This window comes from Nerophis lumbriciformis, linkage group LG05 (assembly GCF_033978685.3).
Source record: "Nerophis lumbriciformis linkage group LG05, RoL_Nlum_v2.1, whole genome shotgun sequence".
In the NCBI taxonomy this organism is placed as follows: Eukaryota; Metazoa; Chordata; class Actinopteri; order Syngnathiformes; family Syngnathidae; genus Nerophis; species Nerophis lumbriciformis.
Window position 1 is genome coordinate 32,019,239 of NC_084552.2, and position 15,672 is coordinate 32,034,910.

A 15,672-nucleotide genomic window follows, 5' to 3' on the forward strand; every position below is an offset into this window, starting at 1 on the left:
GAATCGAGAATCGTGTTGAATTGAAAAAAAAAAATTGATTTTGAATCGAATCGTGACCCCAAGAATCGATATTGAATCGAATCGTGGGACACCCAAAGATTCACAGCCCTACTGTGGAGCAGGGCTACGGTCAACAAAATTGCAGGGGGTGCTGCACATTTCCCTTCACTATTTTTCTCACGTATAAAATTCCTCTCACCAAATGGATAATACAGTACAGCCATAAGTAAAGTCATAATAAAAAATAGCAATAGATATATTCTGGTCAAAGATCCTCTACATGAGTGGTTCTCAAACTTTTTTCACCAAGTACCACCTCAGAAAACACTTGGCTCTCCAAGTAACATCATAATGAGCTACACTGAAATACAGTAGCGTAGTAAGCCCAAGTATTCAAGCAGAGGTTTCATTTGACAATTATATTCAACATTTTTGGCAGTTTTATAACATTACACACAGTTTGATCAGTAATACTGTGTTCGAAACTGTGTTTGAGATTAGCACACAGTTTGAGAATCACTGCTGTATATAACAGGTGTACTCTGTTGTTTTTAGTCATCTGCTACAGAACATCACAAATGCAAATATGTTATTTCATGTGTATAACTGTGTTCAAAATACATCCCTGCTGTTCCTGAGTGCCACTAGATGAAGTCTGCGTACCACCAATGGTACTTGTACCACAGTTTAAGAATCAACTTAGTAGAGCAGGTATATCCAACGAAATTATTTTGTGGGCCACATGTCCAGAAAGTTAAGGGGTGGGGGTGGGGGGGGAACTTCTCCCTTCACTATTAGTCTTATTTTGTATATTCCGGAGAATCATTGTCCTTTACAGTTGACATTTGATTATGGTCCATTTATTTTGTCTCTCTGCTGTTTTTAATGACTGTCTGCAAAAAAGATGGTCAAACATTATCTCAATAGCAGCACTATAGTCTTTTTAAGAAACTGCTGCAAAAATGTCAATCCGTCACAAATCTTTTGAGCTGAACTCACCAGTTGAATAGATTAAACTGTGAAAAAGAGAGGACCTAAAATGGAACCTTGAGGAACACTAGAAGTGGAACGAATGAATACTGACTGCATCTGAAGTAAACAAGCTACAGCGACACCTTAGTTACATAAATCACGTTACGAAAAAGTGTGCACCGGCCAAAAAGGAGAGGATTTGAAGGGGTGCCTGGAGGAACGCCTCATGTCAATCACAAGTTTGGACCCAAGTGTTCTATGCTTGCTGGCAAAATTAAAACGTCAATGCAAGGATCTGCCAATGTGTTTGCAGTGGTCCAAGGAACACGCTGGTGTTTTTAGGAATTTGCTGCACAAATGTTTGCCTCACAAGTTTTGATGGTGTCATTCCCAGGTCGGATTTGGCCCTCAGGCCGCCAGTTGAGTAGCCTTGCTTTAGAGCAACGGAACCAGTGATACACGACTGCTTTTCAGCGCCATATTTGCTCCATGTGTTGACGATCTCTCATGCACTTCCAAAGCTATCGTCAATGGCGTCTTGGACCAATATTAACATTTACTCCTGTGCTGTTTGTTCACACATCAGCCAGCATGAGGACATATGCTCAACTGGTTTGTGGTTCTTTAACCCTTTCACTCTTCACATTGTTGCGGCTGTGGGCTTTGTTTTATTTTTACAAAAATTTGCTCTTGTAACTGAAGCTCCCTGCTTTTTACGCAGGGAGCTAGTGGCACTGGTTTAAATGTAACTTAGATATTGGGTTTCACAATGTAAAGCGCTATATAAATGTAATTCACTTCACACTTCACTACGCAACATGAGTAGGTGTCAAGAAACCCGTCTGGACTCGGACCATCCATTTGGATTTTTGACTTGACGTGTTGGCGTTGCGATGAGGTGGCGACTTGTCCAGGGTGTACCCCGCCTTCCGCCCGATTGTAGCTGAGATAGGCTCCAGCGCCCCCCGCGACCCCAAAAGGGAATAAGCGGTAGAAAATGGATGGATGGGTGTTGGCGTGCGGAGCCGTCGGCACCGGAACTGGGTCAGCAAGTATTGATCTGTTGTGTGTAGGTGTGCGGGATGGCATTAGTTTGTGTATGGGAGCACAGCGGTACAGTGCGAAAGAGGCGCTTCCCCTGCTGGCTGGAGTCCAGATGCTGCCCGGCCACAATAGCACTCTGTTCCCAAATAGCCTATTAATAATCCACTATCCACATCACCTCACTTAACATAAAGTGTGGCTTTTAACCAAAATGATCAGTGCGGCCAGCTTTACGTAAGGTGGGTCAATAGAAGCGACGGTGTGGCAAGAGTCCGGAAATAAACACGTTGGCGTCCCGCTGGCAAGTACAAATCCATTGGCACAGTGTTAGCCATTTATAGATTCCCCGTGATTTTGTCACACATCGCCTAGCAACATGGGTCGGCGCCATGATGCAGATGGGTGCGTGGAACATCACAGGATCGGTTTTCCATGCACATGGGAGCACAACGATAGACACCTCCTCCTCCTTGTTATTGATTCCCGTTCAGGCCACTGGAACCTTCAGCCAGGATGTTCCGGCTCTTTTTTCAACGAGTTCTACATGCCCGAGTAGGGTCATGACCCTTAGAGGAGTGTGGGAGGGGTCACTGTCATTGTTGGCACGCTGTCATTGTGTCCATCCAGAACTGTGGGAAGTAGCACAGCCAAGGGAGCAAAAGGGATCTTAGGTGTGCCGCCATGGTGACGGTCACTTGTGCCAGTGGGTTGCATCAGGACCACAGAGTGTTTGGGTTCAACGCCTGAATCTATTAGGATGAAGTTTCAGCCTTAGGACACAGCTAGCACAGGTCAGTCAAATAATTAATGTATTGATTCTCAAACTGTGGTACGAAAACCACTGGTGGTACGCAGGCTCCATGTAGTTGTATGCAGAGAGATATTATTTTTTGTACTTGAAAAAAGGAGGCGGAAGAAGCAGAGCTTTTATAACTCTTCCTATTTACTACCAACAATTCCTTCACAGCATGTGTTTTAACAATAAACTGTCAATCAACCTAAATAAAACAAAATATATAATTTTTGGAAATAGGAAAAATAACATACAGTGTCATATAAGAATTGATGATATGGAGATAGAAAGGGTGTATTCAACAAATTTTTGGGAATCTATATAGATGATAAATTAAATTGGAAACTGTACATAAATATACTTAAGACAAAGATGGCAAAAAATATTGCTATGTTACATAAAATCAAAAACTCCGTAAATCAAAAGGCTCTTAATATGTTATATAATTCTTTCGTACTCCCTTATCTTAATTATTGTGTTGAAATCTGGGGTAACAATTACAAAACAAACATCAACTCTATATTCTTACTTCAAAAGAAAGCGATGAGAATTGTAAATTATGCAGATTATCATGACCATACCAATGCTCTGTTTATTAAATTAAAAACATTAAAACTGCATGATCTTGTTGACCTCAACACTGCTATTGTGACGTACAAAGCTCATAACCACATGCTGCCTCGGTGTCTACAGGAGAGGTTCAAACCCAGAGAGAATCCCTATGACCTCAGAGGTTCAGCTGTCTTCCAGAAAGCTAAGATAAGAACAAGCTTAAAAAGTAGATGTGTTTCTGTCAGGGGGGTTCAACTGTGGAACAGCTTGGATGATCCCTTAAAATGTTCCAGTTCCATTCACACATTTAAAAAACACTTTAAGACCAATGTCTTGAAAAAATATATCACTCTTGAATCAACACAGTAGTTAATACTATGATCAATGTTAATTAAAATACTAAATTTGGGATATAAATAATAATGGAAGTATAATTGTTTGTATATAGTATATAAATTGGTACAAAGGTTTAACACGCGTACAAGGATATTTCACATGCCTTTACTGTGTATATAATTGAACAGTGTTCATATTGTGTATAATGTGTATTTATAATATGTTGTACAAAAGACATTTCATAATTTTTGGAAGTTCATTTTGTACTTGACATTGTTTATAGGGTTAGGCGCTATAAGTGTTCAACTTCAGCCTAAACCCTTTCGGTCTGCAACATTTTCATTTTCAATCTATGAATGTACAACTGTTTGTTTATTTTGTTGACCATTGACCGAAGAATAATAAACTTAAAAACTTAAACATTACAGTAATTCATATGTTTACAATTTCTCCTTTAAAGGTTTGTTTATTTCCTGTTTAGGTGTCACAATTTTAGAGACAAATAGAGAAATATGTAGCAGCTAAAAGTACTAATAACCAATATAAATCTGAAATTGGTTTTCATTTTAAAAGGGTCACTTGATCGATCCAAAGGTAAAATGAACTGGCCAACGTCCTGATTACAAAGTTATGAATCAGCTTAGTTGATTTGCATTGCTGCTGGAAGCCTTGTCTGCTCAGCGTCTACAGCGCTACCTGTCTCTCTCTCTCTCCATCCATCCATTTATTTTCTACCGCTTTTCCCTCTCCGTGTGTGTCCCTGTCACTTCACGATTGGTACAGAAAGATGCGATCGTTTCAAGCATGGGCAAAGACTACGTCACTTCCTGTCAACTTGTTTTATGGTCACGGTCATTCAATGTTGGTTTCCAGCCATACAGTTTACATGGAGTGATTTCTCCAGAGGGCAGCACGGTGGAAGAAGGGTTAGTGCGTCTGCCTCACAATACGAAGGTCCTGAGTAGTCTTGGGTTCAATCCCGGGCTCGGGATCTTTCTGTGTGGAGTTTGCTTGTTCTCCCCGTGACTGCGTGGGTTCCCTCCGGGTACTCTGGCTTCCTCCCACTTCCAAAGACATGCACCTGGGGATAGGTTGATTGGCAACACTAAATTGGCCCTAGTGTGTGAATGTGAGTGTGAATGTTGTCTGTCTATCTGTGTTGGCCCTGTGAGGAGGTGGCGACTTGTCCAGGGTAGCTGAGATAGGCTCCAGCGCCCCCACGACCCCAAAGGGAATAAGCGGTAGAAAATGGAGGGATGGATGGATTTCTCCAGATTCTCTGAACCTTTTGATGATATTATGGACCGTAGATGTTGAAATCCCTAAATTTTTTGCAATTGCACTTGGAGAAACGTTGTTCTTAAACTGTTTGACTATCTGAGGGTTACTAGTTCAATCCCCACCTTCTACCATCCTAGTCACGTCCGTTGTGTCCTTGAGCAAGACACTTCACCCTTGCTCCTGATGGGCCTGGTTAGCGCCGTGCATGGCAGCTCCCGCCATCAGTGTGTGAATGTGTGAATGTGTGTGTGTGAATGGGTGAATGTGGAAATATTGTCAAAGCGCTTTGAGTTCCTTAAAAAAGGTAGAAAAGCACTATACAAGTACAACCCATTTACCATGGCAGTTATGTTCGGGCATTCCGTCACTGTTACCATGGTTTTCTTTTTTGTAATCTTTATTTGAACAGGATGTCATATAAAACACTACATAGAAAATAACAAAACAAACTTTATTCAAAAGTATAGTATATATTTAGGGACCGTTTAGAGCCGTACAGAAACCCGAACGTTCTGCTAAGCAGACTTAAAAGACAAAGAAATAAACATTTTTACTGTTGTATTTTTATTTACATCAAATACGGAACTTCTATACACAATACTGATAATTTAAAAGTCTACTTTTTATTAGGCTGCAGATATAGATATAGACTCAGTGATGCCCCCGTGCGTCATTCAGTGCCATGACAGTAGAGTGAAAGTGATTGCAATTCTGGTAATTCTTCCTGATAATACTCCCTTTATGGAAGTATTATTGTAGCAAAATTATTTGCAAACTTGTATTTCAATCTGTGCGTGTGTACTAATTTGTGTGTCTTTATATCAGTCCGAGTGTGTGTATTCAGATCCGCGTGTGTTTAAAGTTCAGAAAGAACCCTCGATAGGCTGTCTACTTACACGTGACTTTTGCGACTGTTCTGCCGTCTAAGATTCTCGCGCATCCAGATTTGTGAGCGTGTAATCCAACTTGTGCGCGTGCATTCATAAGTGCATGCGTGTAATACAATCTGTGTGTGCGTATCTGAGGTGTGCCTACATTTAACCAACCACCGAAGACAGCACACGATTTAAAACAATCAGAAACAACGTACGGTTGAGGTATGTGAAGGAGAGCCGACAAGACCCGCCTTACGTTGTTTCTGATTGGTTTAAATTGCGTAGTGTCTTCTGTGGTTGGTTAAATGTAGGCACAGTGGGTTGATTGCTTGGTCGGGGATTTGTTATTTCGATTTGTCTGTACAGCGATTTGAACGTGTAAAAAGAGTTGTCTCTCTGATCATGTTATTCAGCGTTGAAGTCGACAACGATGGACCACGCTCAAAAACTTGGTCAGAGCTGCCAAGCTTCACGATTTGAGCGTGACAGTCACGCAATTTAAACCTTTCTCACGCGACACGTCACAGTTGACATTTCCCACGCTTACATTCCCCATTCACTACTCTATATTTTTTTCATAATAATAAACATTGGTTTTCGCAGCTTTCCATAGTTCAAGCAACTGTGATTGATTGATCGAAATAACCAATTCCAGACCAAGCCATCGATCCACTGTACCTACATCTAACCAACTACGGAATTTAAACCAATCAGAAACAACGTACGGCGGGCATTTGTAAATGCGCGCGCACAAGTTGTATTACGCGCCCACGAATCTGGATGCGCTCGCTGAAATCGTACACGGCAAAAGTCTCGCAAAAGTCACGTTTAAAAAAAGACAGCCAATGGAGAGTTCCTGCTTCTCGCAGATCATAGATACACACACAAAGATTGTATCACATGCATGCATTTCTAAATGTGCACGCACACGTTGTATTACCGTATTTTCCGGACTATAAGGCGCACTAAAATCCTTTTATTTTCTCAAAACTCAACAGTGCGCCTTATAACCCGGTGCGCCTAATGTAAGGAATAAGTTCGGTTGAGCTTACCCACCTCGAAGCTATTTTATTTGGTACATAAGTGTGACCAGTAGATTGCAGTCAAACATAAGAGATAAGTGTAGGCTGCACTATGATGGCAATATTACTCAAGTAAACAACACCAAAATTGTATATGTTCCATTGAAAATATAGAACATTACACATGGTGCTCAAAAATCTATCAAAATGTCTTAGTACGACTTTGGTAAGCTATGAAGCCGCACCGCTTGATGTGCATCAAACATGACCCGTCTCCGCTCGGGATGGTCTCCTGCTGGCCCCACTATGGACTGGAATCTCGCTGTTATGTTGGATCCACTGTGGACTGGACTTTTACTGATATGTTTGATCCACTATGAACTGGACTTTCACAATATTATGTCAGACCCACTCGACATCCATTGCTTTCGGTCTCCCCTAGGGGGGGGTTACCCATATATGCGGTCCTCTCCAAGGTTTCTCATAGTCATTTACATCGATGTCCCACTGGGGTGAGTTTTTCCTTGCCCTTATGTGGGCTCTGTACCGAGGATGTCGTTGTGGCTTGTGCAGCCCTTTAAGACACTTGTGATTTAGGGCTATATAAATAAACATTGATTGATTGATTGATACGAGTATTAGTATGGTGTGTGTATAAGGTAAGACACATTATCTGGCGTTTTGTTTCTCAATATTATGCAAAAGCAATGTTTCTTACCTTCTGGTACCTGCTGATCTGTATTTGTGATCTGCATAAATCCTGAAAAATTGCACGCATCTGCTTTTGTAGTCCGTGCCGACCCTGTAGTCAAAAACTTTCTTCTTTTTCTCTATCTTCTTGTCATGGTACATTCATCCTCCGCTGTTGCCATTTCTAATATAAAGTAGTGTAAAGTTCTTACTTATATCTGTCAGTAAACTCGTCGTGAAAGCGCTAAAATATACCGGTATAGTGAGTTTACATAATTCACCCAAGGAACTTTAGTTATTAGAAAGTTCCGGTCGGACGTTTTTTCACGGGACACATTTCCGGTGTTGTTGTTTTCGGATGGGGAGATGCTTCTCCGTTATTGATTTAACTAAAGTCTGAATGTCATTAAAACAGTTAGCTCCATCTTTTGACACTTCTTCAATTTAAAACACACCTATGCAGATCTAAAACACACACTTGGATTAATATACAGACACGCAAATTAGTACACACGCACGCCAATTGGATTACACACGCACAGATTGAGATACTTGTTTGCAAATAGTTTTGCGACAATAATACTTCCATTTTTATATTCTTGTTCTCTGTTACTACTATGTAAGCTATTATTTTCATATAAAACATTTCAATATCACAGCATTAAATGTGGCTAATGCACCATTGTGTAATCAGTAATCATCGCGCATGCGTGGCCCAATCAGGTATTCATTATCGATCGGGTCCTTGCTTGCGTCCAGTGAAACTCTCGCAAGACTTGCCAAAGCAACGTAAACAAACAAGAGGGAAAGACAAAAATATCCAACAGGGACACGATTAAGTTCAAGGTTTGGAAGATATTTGGATTGTTAAAGAAGAACGGTAAACGTGACAAAAGTGTTGCAATGTGTAAAGACTGTATAACAGCACTGAAGTACAGCAGTTCGCACGACTTAATGTCACCACGCACATGGAGAGAAGACATGAGAAGGTTGGTACGTCTAGCTCCAAGACACAACAGTACAGAGACACGGATATTCAAGGCTTCTTTTGGGCATAACATTGTACTCTGGTCCTCTGTAAAATACATTTATTAATTTCCGAAAACAGTATTGCTTTTTAAGAACTGGCTGAATCATACAGTGTACTTGCTCATATTCCTGGTCAGCCTGTTTATTCATGTGGGCACTGCTGCCACCTAGCGAGATGCTTGTGTATTGTTCAAACATTAATAAAGACGCTAATACTGGCAACGGGCTTGCGTGATTTTGAAAAAAAAATCCTATTGCGATTCAACTTGTGATTTTTAAATTGTGTTTATTAACATGCATAAATATGCTAAAATTATGAGTGGAAGACATATTTTTACTTTGAGACTGCCACTCCACATATTCGTGTCTCAAGTTGCCACACTAGTGTTGTCCCGATACCAATATTTTGGTATCGGTACCGGTACCAAAATTATTTTGCTACTTTTCGGTACTTTTCGATACTTTTCTAAATAAAGGGGACCACAAAAAATTGCATCATTGGCTTTATTTTAACAAAAAATCTTGCGGTACATTAAACATGTGTTTTTTATTGCAAGTTTGTCCTTAAATAAAATAGTGAACATATGAGACAACTTGTCTTTTATTAGTAAGTAAGCAAACAAAGGCTTCTAATTTAGTCTGCTGACATATGCAGTAACATATTGTGTCATTTTCCATTCTATTATTTTGTCAAAATTATTAAGGACAAGTAGTAGAAAATTAATTATTAATCTACTTGTTTATTTACTGTTAATATCTGCTTACTTTCTCTTTTAACATGTTCTATCTACACTTCTGTTCAAATGTAATGCAAACATACTCTTCTGTTGTTTGGATGCTTTACATTAGTTTTGGATGATACCACAAATTTGGGTATCACTCCGATACCAAGTCGTTACAGGGTCATACATTGGTCATATTAAAGTCCTCATGTGTGCAGGGACATATTTCCTCAATTTTTAAACATAATATAAATGTTTAAAAAACGAACCGGTACGGACCGTTACTTTTCAGAGGTTTCATTAGTATCGCGGTACTATACTACTACCGGTATACCGTACAACCCTATGCCACACACTAACAAATATGCAATAATCTATTTAAAAAATAAGTCTGTTTATGTACAACACCCATGTTAGCTTACACCGTCTTTGGCAACCTGCTGTAGCCTCATTGTTGTCCACCCGTTTCAAACTAAGTTTAACTGGCCCCCTACTCCTATCACCAGAGAAGTTACTTTTTGCAGGTACTGTACACACAACGCAAGTGGTGTTTGTTAATAGCCCGCTGACTGCATTGGCTGGAGCACACACAAACGTGCGGTTTACTGTTTGCTGTCAGCAGGTCTCTGGAAGTGAGGTTATTGCAGTAATTAAAACCAAAATGTCGATTCTAATTTGATAAACTGTGCAGCCAGTTCAAGGAATAACAAATACAATTCAAACTAACCAAATGGGAGTAGAAAAAACTGACTGACTAAGCTGGTGCAGTGGTAAAGGAAAATAAAAGAGGAATAAAAGGTGTTAACAAGTTGAAATGAAGAACAATATAAAAATACAATAGCTTATGGCAATAATGTATAAAGGTTAATTAAGAAAAGCTTAAATTGATAAGATAAGTAGCAAGATTAAAAGGGAATAATTCAATATAGGAGGTGGTTTGTCCTTGGGTTTGCCAGGGAACCCATGCCCTTGTAGCCTTTGGAGTATAGGGTATGTTGAACAGAGGGGAACACATTTATTGGTGACTGATATGATATGAAAAAGTGTGGGCATATTGAATTGTGAACTGTAAACAAGAGATGAATTCCTATAGGCCTGGGTAATACGGCCTAAACATTTTTTTACAAAAAAAGTTTACTTACGATTTTTTTCCTCTACTTTTTAAAGCAGGGGTGTCAAACTCATTTTAGATCTTGGGCCACATGGAGAAAAATCTACTCCCAAGTGGCCGGACTGGTAAAATCACGGCACGATAACTTAAAAATAAAGACAGCTTCAGATTGTTTTCTTTGTTTAAAAATAGAACATGCACATTCTGAAAATGTACAAACCAAAGGGTTGTTGTTGGCTTTTTTACACTTACATGTTGCGGTTAATAGTATTTTATCTTTATTTGTCGGATGTTATTAATGTAGTTTGCTAATTTTCCTCAACTAGTGCACTAACATCATGTGGTTTATTTTGTTTACATACTGTATGTAGCATCATCTGCAGAGATACAACGAATTGCTATTGCTACATCCAGTAGACACATTTAGAACAGCCGTTTCTTTCATTCCAAAATTTTGGCTATTTTTTATACTTAGCAAACTCACCCCGCGGGCCAAATAAAACCTGTTCGCGGGCCTGATCCGGGCCGCAGGCCGTATGTTTGACACCCCTGTTTTAAAGAAACCAATGAATACAAAATGACAGAGGTAATGCATAACAAGTTTTTTTGTTTTTTTTTTAATCAAAAACTTTTAAATAACACTGTGTATCTTACTCTTAGCAACATTTGTATTTCTATAATGTTGTTCTTTTTAGACGAGATATAAATTGTGCTTTTTCGGGGTAGCAGGGGCTGAAAAGCCTATCCAAGCTGCACTCGGGCGGAATACGGGATACAAGTCGCAACCTTGGGCTCGAATAAAATACTTCTGTAAACAAAAAAGGAAGCATTGTACAATGCATGGAAATAAATAATAATCTGCAACATTGAAATGAATTGTTTTGCAGCAGCACGCACACGTACGAGCTGTGCCCGGTTTGGATGTGCAGAGCGACTGCTTTCGTGATTGCTCTGTGCATTGTTCTCCTTTCTCATCATTCATGGAACTTTGTGCAAATGATTTCGCCACAGTAAGATGCTCTTCAGGTGGAGTTTGTTGTTGTTGCGGTCTTGTAAAGAGTTGCATTTCCCCCCACTCGGCACCATGCTGTTTCAGATGTTTGAATACGTTCATTGTGTTGCTGCCTTTTCTAAAGAAATTGTGCATCGTGATTGTTCCACGCCTGTTGCCGCAATTCTAAAGCACTGACAACACTTTTCTTTTGGGACAAACATCTCGCTCTCGTTAGCATTAGCCATGTTTTGCTAGGCCTGTGGATCTCCGCTATAGAAATAAGGAGACGGAGCGAGGCCTACGGAAGCTCATGGGGGCAAAAAATGCCGGCGTTAGAAGGAAAAAATTAATTGTTTTACTTTTTAAATCGTCTGCAACAAAAAACTAAAATGTATCGATCAAATCACTGTATTCCAATTGTATGCATGTTCAAAATAAACTCAACTAACCAAATAGGAAGTACTGCAGTTCAAATCTGACCGTGTAACATTTGTGAAAAAGCAACACAAGGCAAGTATGTATGGAATAATCATCCATCCATCCATAACAACCAAAAATTAACTGAAATTGGTTTAAAATCGAGTCTTTCTTTACTGAAATATTATTGCTTAACTGGTTGGGAGAGGTAGCAAAAACAGTAATACTTGTGATGTAGTAGAATGCAGTGTTATTCAATTGGCGGTCTGTGGATGAACTCAAACCGGCCTGCGCGTTCAATGAAAAACATTGCTGTGGCACACGTACCACTAGTGGTGTACGGGCCTCATCTAGTGGTACGCCAAATAATCACTTGGTTAAAGTACAGGGTTTTATTCTCATATATTTAAACACAGTGTCACCGTTCAAACTGCATGCAACGTTTCAGTGGCTAAAAATATTAAATATACTTGCTAAACCCTTGGCTTGTTTTTAATGAATGTTTAGGCTTACTATGCTACTGTATTTTAATGTTGGTCATTATGGTGATACTTGGAGTGCCAAGTTTTTCCTGAGGTGGTATTTTTTGAAAAACGTTTGAGAACCACTGATAGAGGATCTTTGTGTTTTTGCACTATAGTGACTTCTGACTGCTACTGCTCTTTTCTTGGGAAAGTCCACGCAGGAAAGATGACTTCCTATTCATTCTGCGTGTTTGAAACGGAACCAATATGAGGCAGGACGACCATACACTTTTACTGTATTGTTCGTGACGAGCTCTGGATGGATGACACTGTGCGAGTGAGCCTATGTAAAACATCCACCCGTCTGGTGGATGTTAGGCCGATTAAAACAAGACAGGCTGTGAACGGCAGCAGATTAGATCAAGCAGCGGAGTTAACGTGACGCCCGTATCAGTGCCGCTTATTGTACAATGTGGTCATGTGACTGCCGTCTTATCTAAATGTCTTCTGACGTTCTCTTATGGTCCAAGAGTACAATAGAATGTTAAACTGTATGTTCGGAATGCAATGTATACTTCCTGTGTGTATAGTTTTTAGCATGTGAGTTTGCAGGCTATGTCCCGACAAGACACTTCTTCTCCCACAATCCTTTTCTGCTTGTCTCTGATGGCACTAATCGCTAATTAACTTTTATAAAGTCCCACAAGAACCCGACTACATACTGTGTGTGTGTGCGTGTGTGTGTGTGTGTTCTTGTATTTCTACTCTTCTTGAGACATCAACAAGGAAAAGTACCTTCCATATGAGGACCGGTGAACAAGTTAGGACCGAAATCATGGTCCCAATACGGAAAACCATTGCATCTAATAGAGAATGTCTCATTTGCAACCCTGGTGGTGAAATCTATCAAAATTAAGGTGGTCCCAAAAAGGAGGAATTTTTCAAATTGACTGTGTATCGGTTTTAAAAGTGCTCCCCCTCTGGTCAACATATGAAATAACAAGTGTGTGTAAAAATTTGAAATGCGCCCCCTTTGCCCAAAATTAATTAAAATAAATAAATATGTACATAGAGACATACTGTAGTAACTTTAAATAAATAATGAAGATTAAACCCCCCCCCAAAAAAATAATTAACTAAAAGTAGTCTTTTTCACAATGTGTCGACTTTTTTGTTTTAAATTGGGAACAATTTTTCATATTCTTTCTGTTTCTGTAATATTGCAATATTTTCTCGTAAAATTATTACTTTTTTAATTAAAATTATTACTTTTTTAATGCAAAATGGTGACATTTGTCATATAAAATTCAGACTTTTAATCACAATATAGCCAATTTTGTTGTTGGTCTTGTAAAATAGTGACATTTTTTGAGTAAAATTGTGACTTTTGTCATAATTTTGCCAAGTAAAATTCCGATTATTATTATAATATTGCCAACATTTTTTAAGTTTTCTTATAAAATTGTGACTTTTGTCGAGTAAAATCACGACTCTTTTCATAAAATTGCCAAAATGTTAAGCTTTTCTTGTAAAAGTGTGACTGTTATTGAATGTAATTCCAACTTTTATCATAATTTGCACACATTTTCAGTTTTTCTTGTAAAATTTTGATTTGCGTTGAGTAAAATTACGTCTTTTATTATAATACTGCCAAAATTCCAAGTTTTTCTTGTGAAATTCCAACTAATTTTTCACAACAAGCTTTCTTATATTTGCATAGTTTGTATATATTATTAACGTTGCAAAGACACATCTTTATATATCTAGAAAGGGTGATCCTAAAGAGGTAAGCATTTTTCTCAGGTCTCAAGAAGGTAACAAATACAAGAATGTGTGTGTGTGTGTGCGTGTGTGTGTGTGTGTGCGTGTGTGTGTGTGTGTGTATGTGTGTGCGTGTGGTGGCTTGAGAGAGTGAACAGGGGTCACAGTTTGACATTTTTGTTGTTTTTCTCGCCCGGCTAAAGGACACGACGCCATGACGACAGAGATGCAAGAGATCGCCATCACAGAGGACAAGCCGCTTCTCATGGGTCAGGCCGACTCCAGCAAGGTCTGCCCAAACACACACACACACACACACACACACACACACACACACACACACACACACACACACACACACACACACCATTTTTGAATAAGCCTGCTCTTTGTGCGCCATCATCCTTTTTTTCTGTGTCCATTTCTGCGTTGGAAGTACACAATCGGTGCGAATGTCATGCTTGAGCTCGGCTGCAGCAGTGGCTGGCAGCACTAACTGGCTGGGTTGACGTCAAAGCCCCACAGGGTTGATGGAGCGGGAGGATGGGGTCCCTGTTTTGCTGCTGATGCTGCCTTGCAGTTGCAGCGCAGAGCAGCGTTAATTGCTGACCCCTGGCGGAGAGACAATGTAGTACAACCACACATAAGAGCAGCTCTAAAATACTGAGTTTTTGCTCCCGTTCCTGTGTGCGTCAACTGGTCTCCATGGTTACCAGCGGGATGCTATGCTGACAGCAAGGATACTCCTGTACTACACTATGTGACAGAGGAGCTTTGCTGCTTTCAAGGACCTACCACAAAAAATATTAATCGAATATTCTCTATGTGACGTGAGCAGTCTGCTATTTTTAAGGAGCTTCTGCAAAACTCTCTGTTAGTTTCAAGTACTAATTTAAAAAAACAGTAGTCAAAGAGCATCTATATGACAGGACCTGCTCTAAAAATATGTCAAAGATCCTATACATTTTTTTATAGTTTTTTTTTTTTTGTAAAGCGTTATTAAGTTTTGATGAAAAGAGCTATATAACATTCATGAAGACATTATTATTATTATTATTATTATTATTATTATATAACAGTTAATTTATGGGCCTCAAGCTGAATAAATCGGCAATGGATCAATGTTTCTCAAACTTTTTGCATTTTATTTTGTTTTACTACCTCAAAAATATTTTAGTAGATGCATTTTAAAAAACCCTACCACCGTTTACCATTACAATAAAACAAATTATTTTCTTGTTTTCTCTCCTGTTACTTTATTTTTCAACTGGTCTCCATAATACCAGCGGGATGCTGTGCTGACAGCAAGGATACTCCTGTACTAAACTATGTGACAGAGGAGCTTTGCTGCTTTCAAGGACCTACCACAAAAAATATTAATCGAATATTCTCTATGTGACGCGAGCAGTCTGCTATTTTTAAGGAGCTTCTGCAAAACTCTCTGTTAGTTTCAAGTACTAATTTTAAACAACAGTAGTCAAAGAGCATCTATCTGACAGGACCTGCTCTAAAAATATGTCAAAGATCCTAAATAATTTTTTATAGTCATCGTTTTTTTGTTAAGCGTTAAGTTTTGATGAAAAGAGCTATATAACATTCATGAATACAT

At 39.2% G+C, this 15,672-nt stretch overlaps 1 protein-coding gene across 3 annotated transcripts in view; it reads left to right on the forward strand.

The window, feature by feature from the left end:
* Positions 1–15,672, forward strand: part of ndrg2 (NDRG family member 2) — a 39,698-nt gene that overhangs the window by 13,885 nt on the left and 10,141 nt on the right. For all 3 annotated transcript variants that reach the window (XM_061960836.1, XM_061960837.1, XM_061960835.1), the window contains one exon: positions 14,267–14,352. In XM_061960836.1, the coding sequence (XP_061816820.1) occupies positions 14,278–14,352 (75 nt within the window). In that variant the 5' untranslated portion in view covers positions 14,267–14,277. The remainder of the gene's footprint in view (positions 1–14,266; positions 14,353–15,672) is intronic.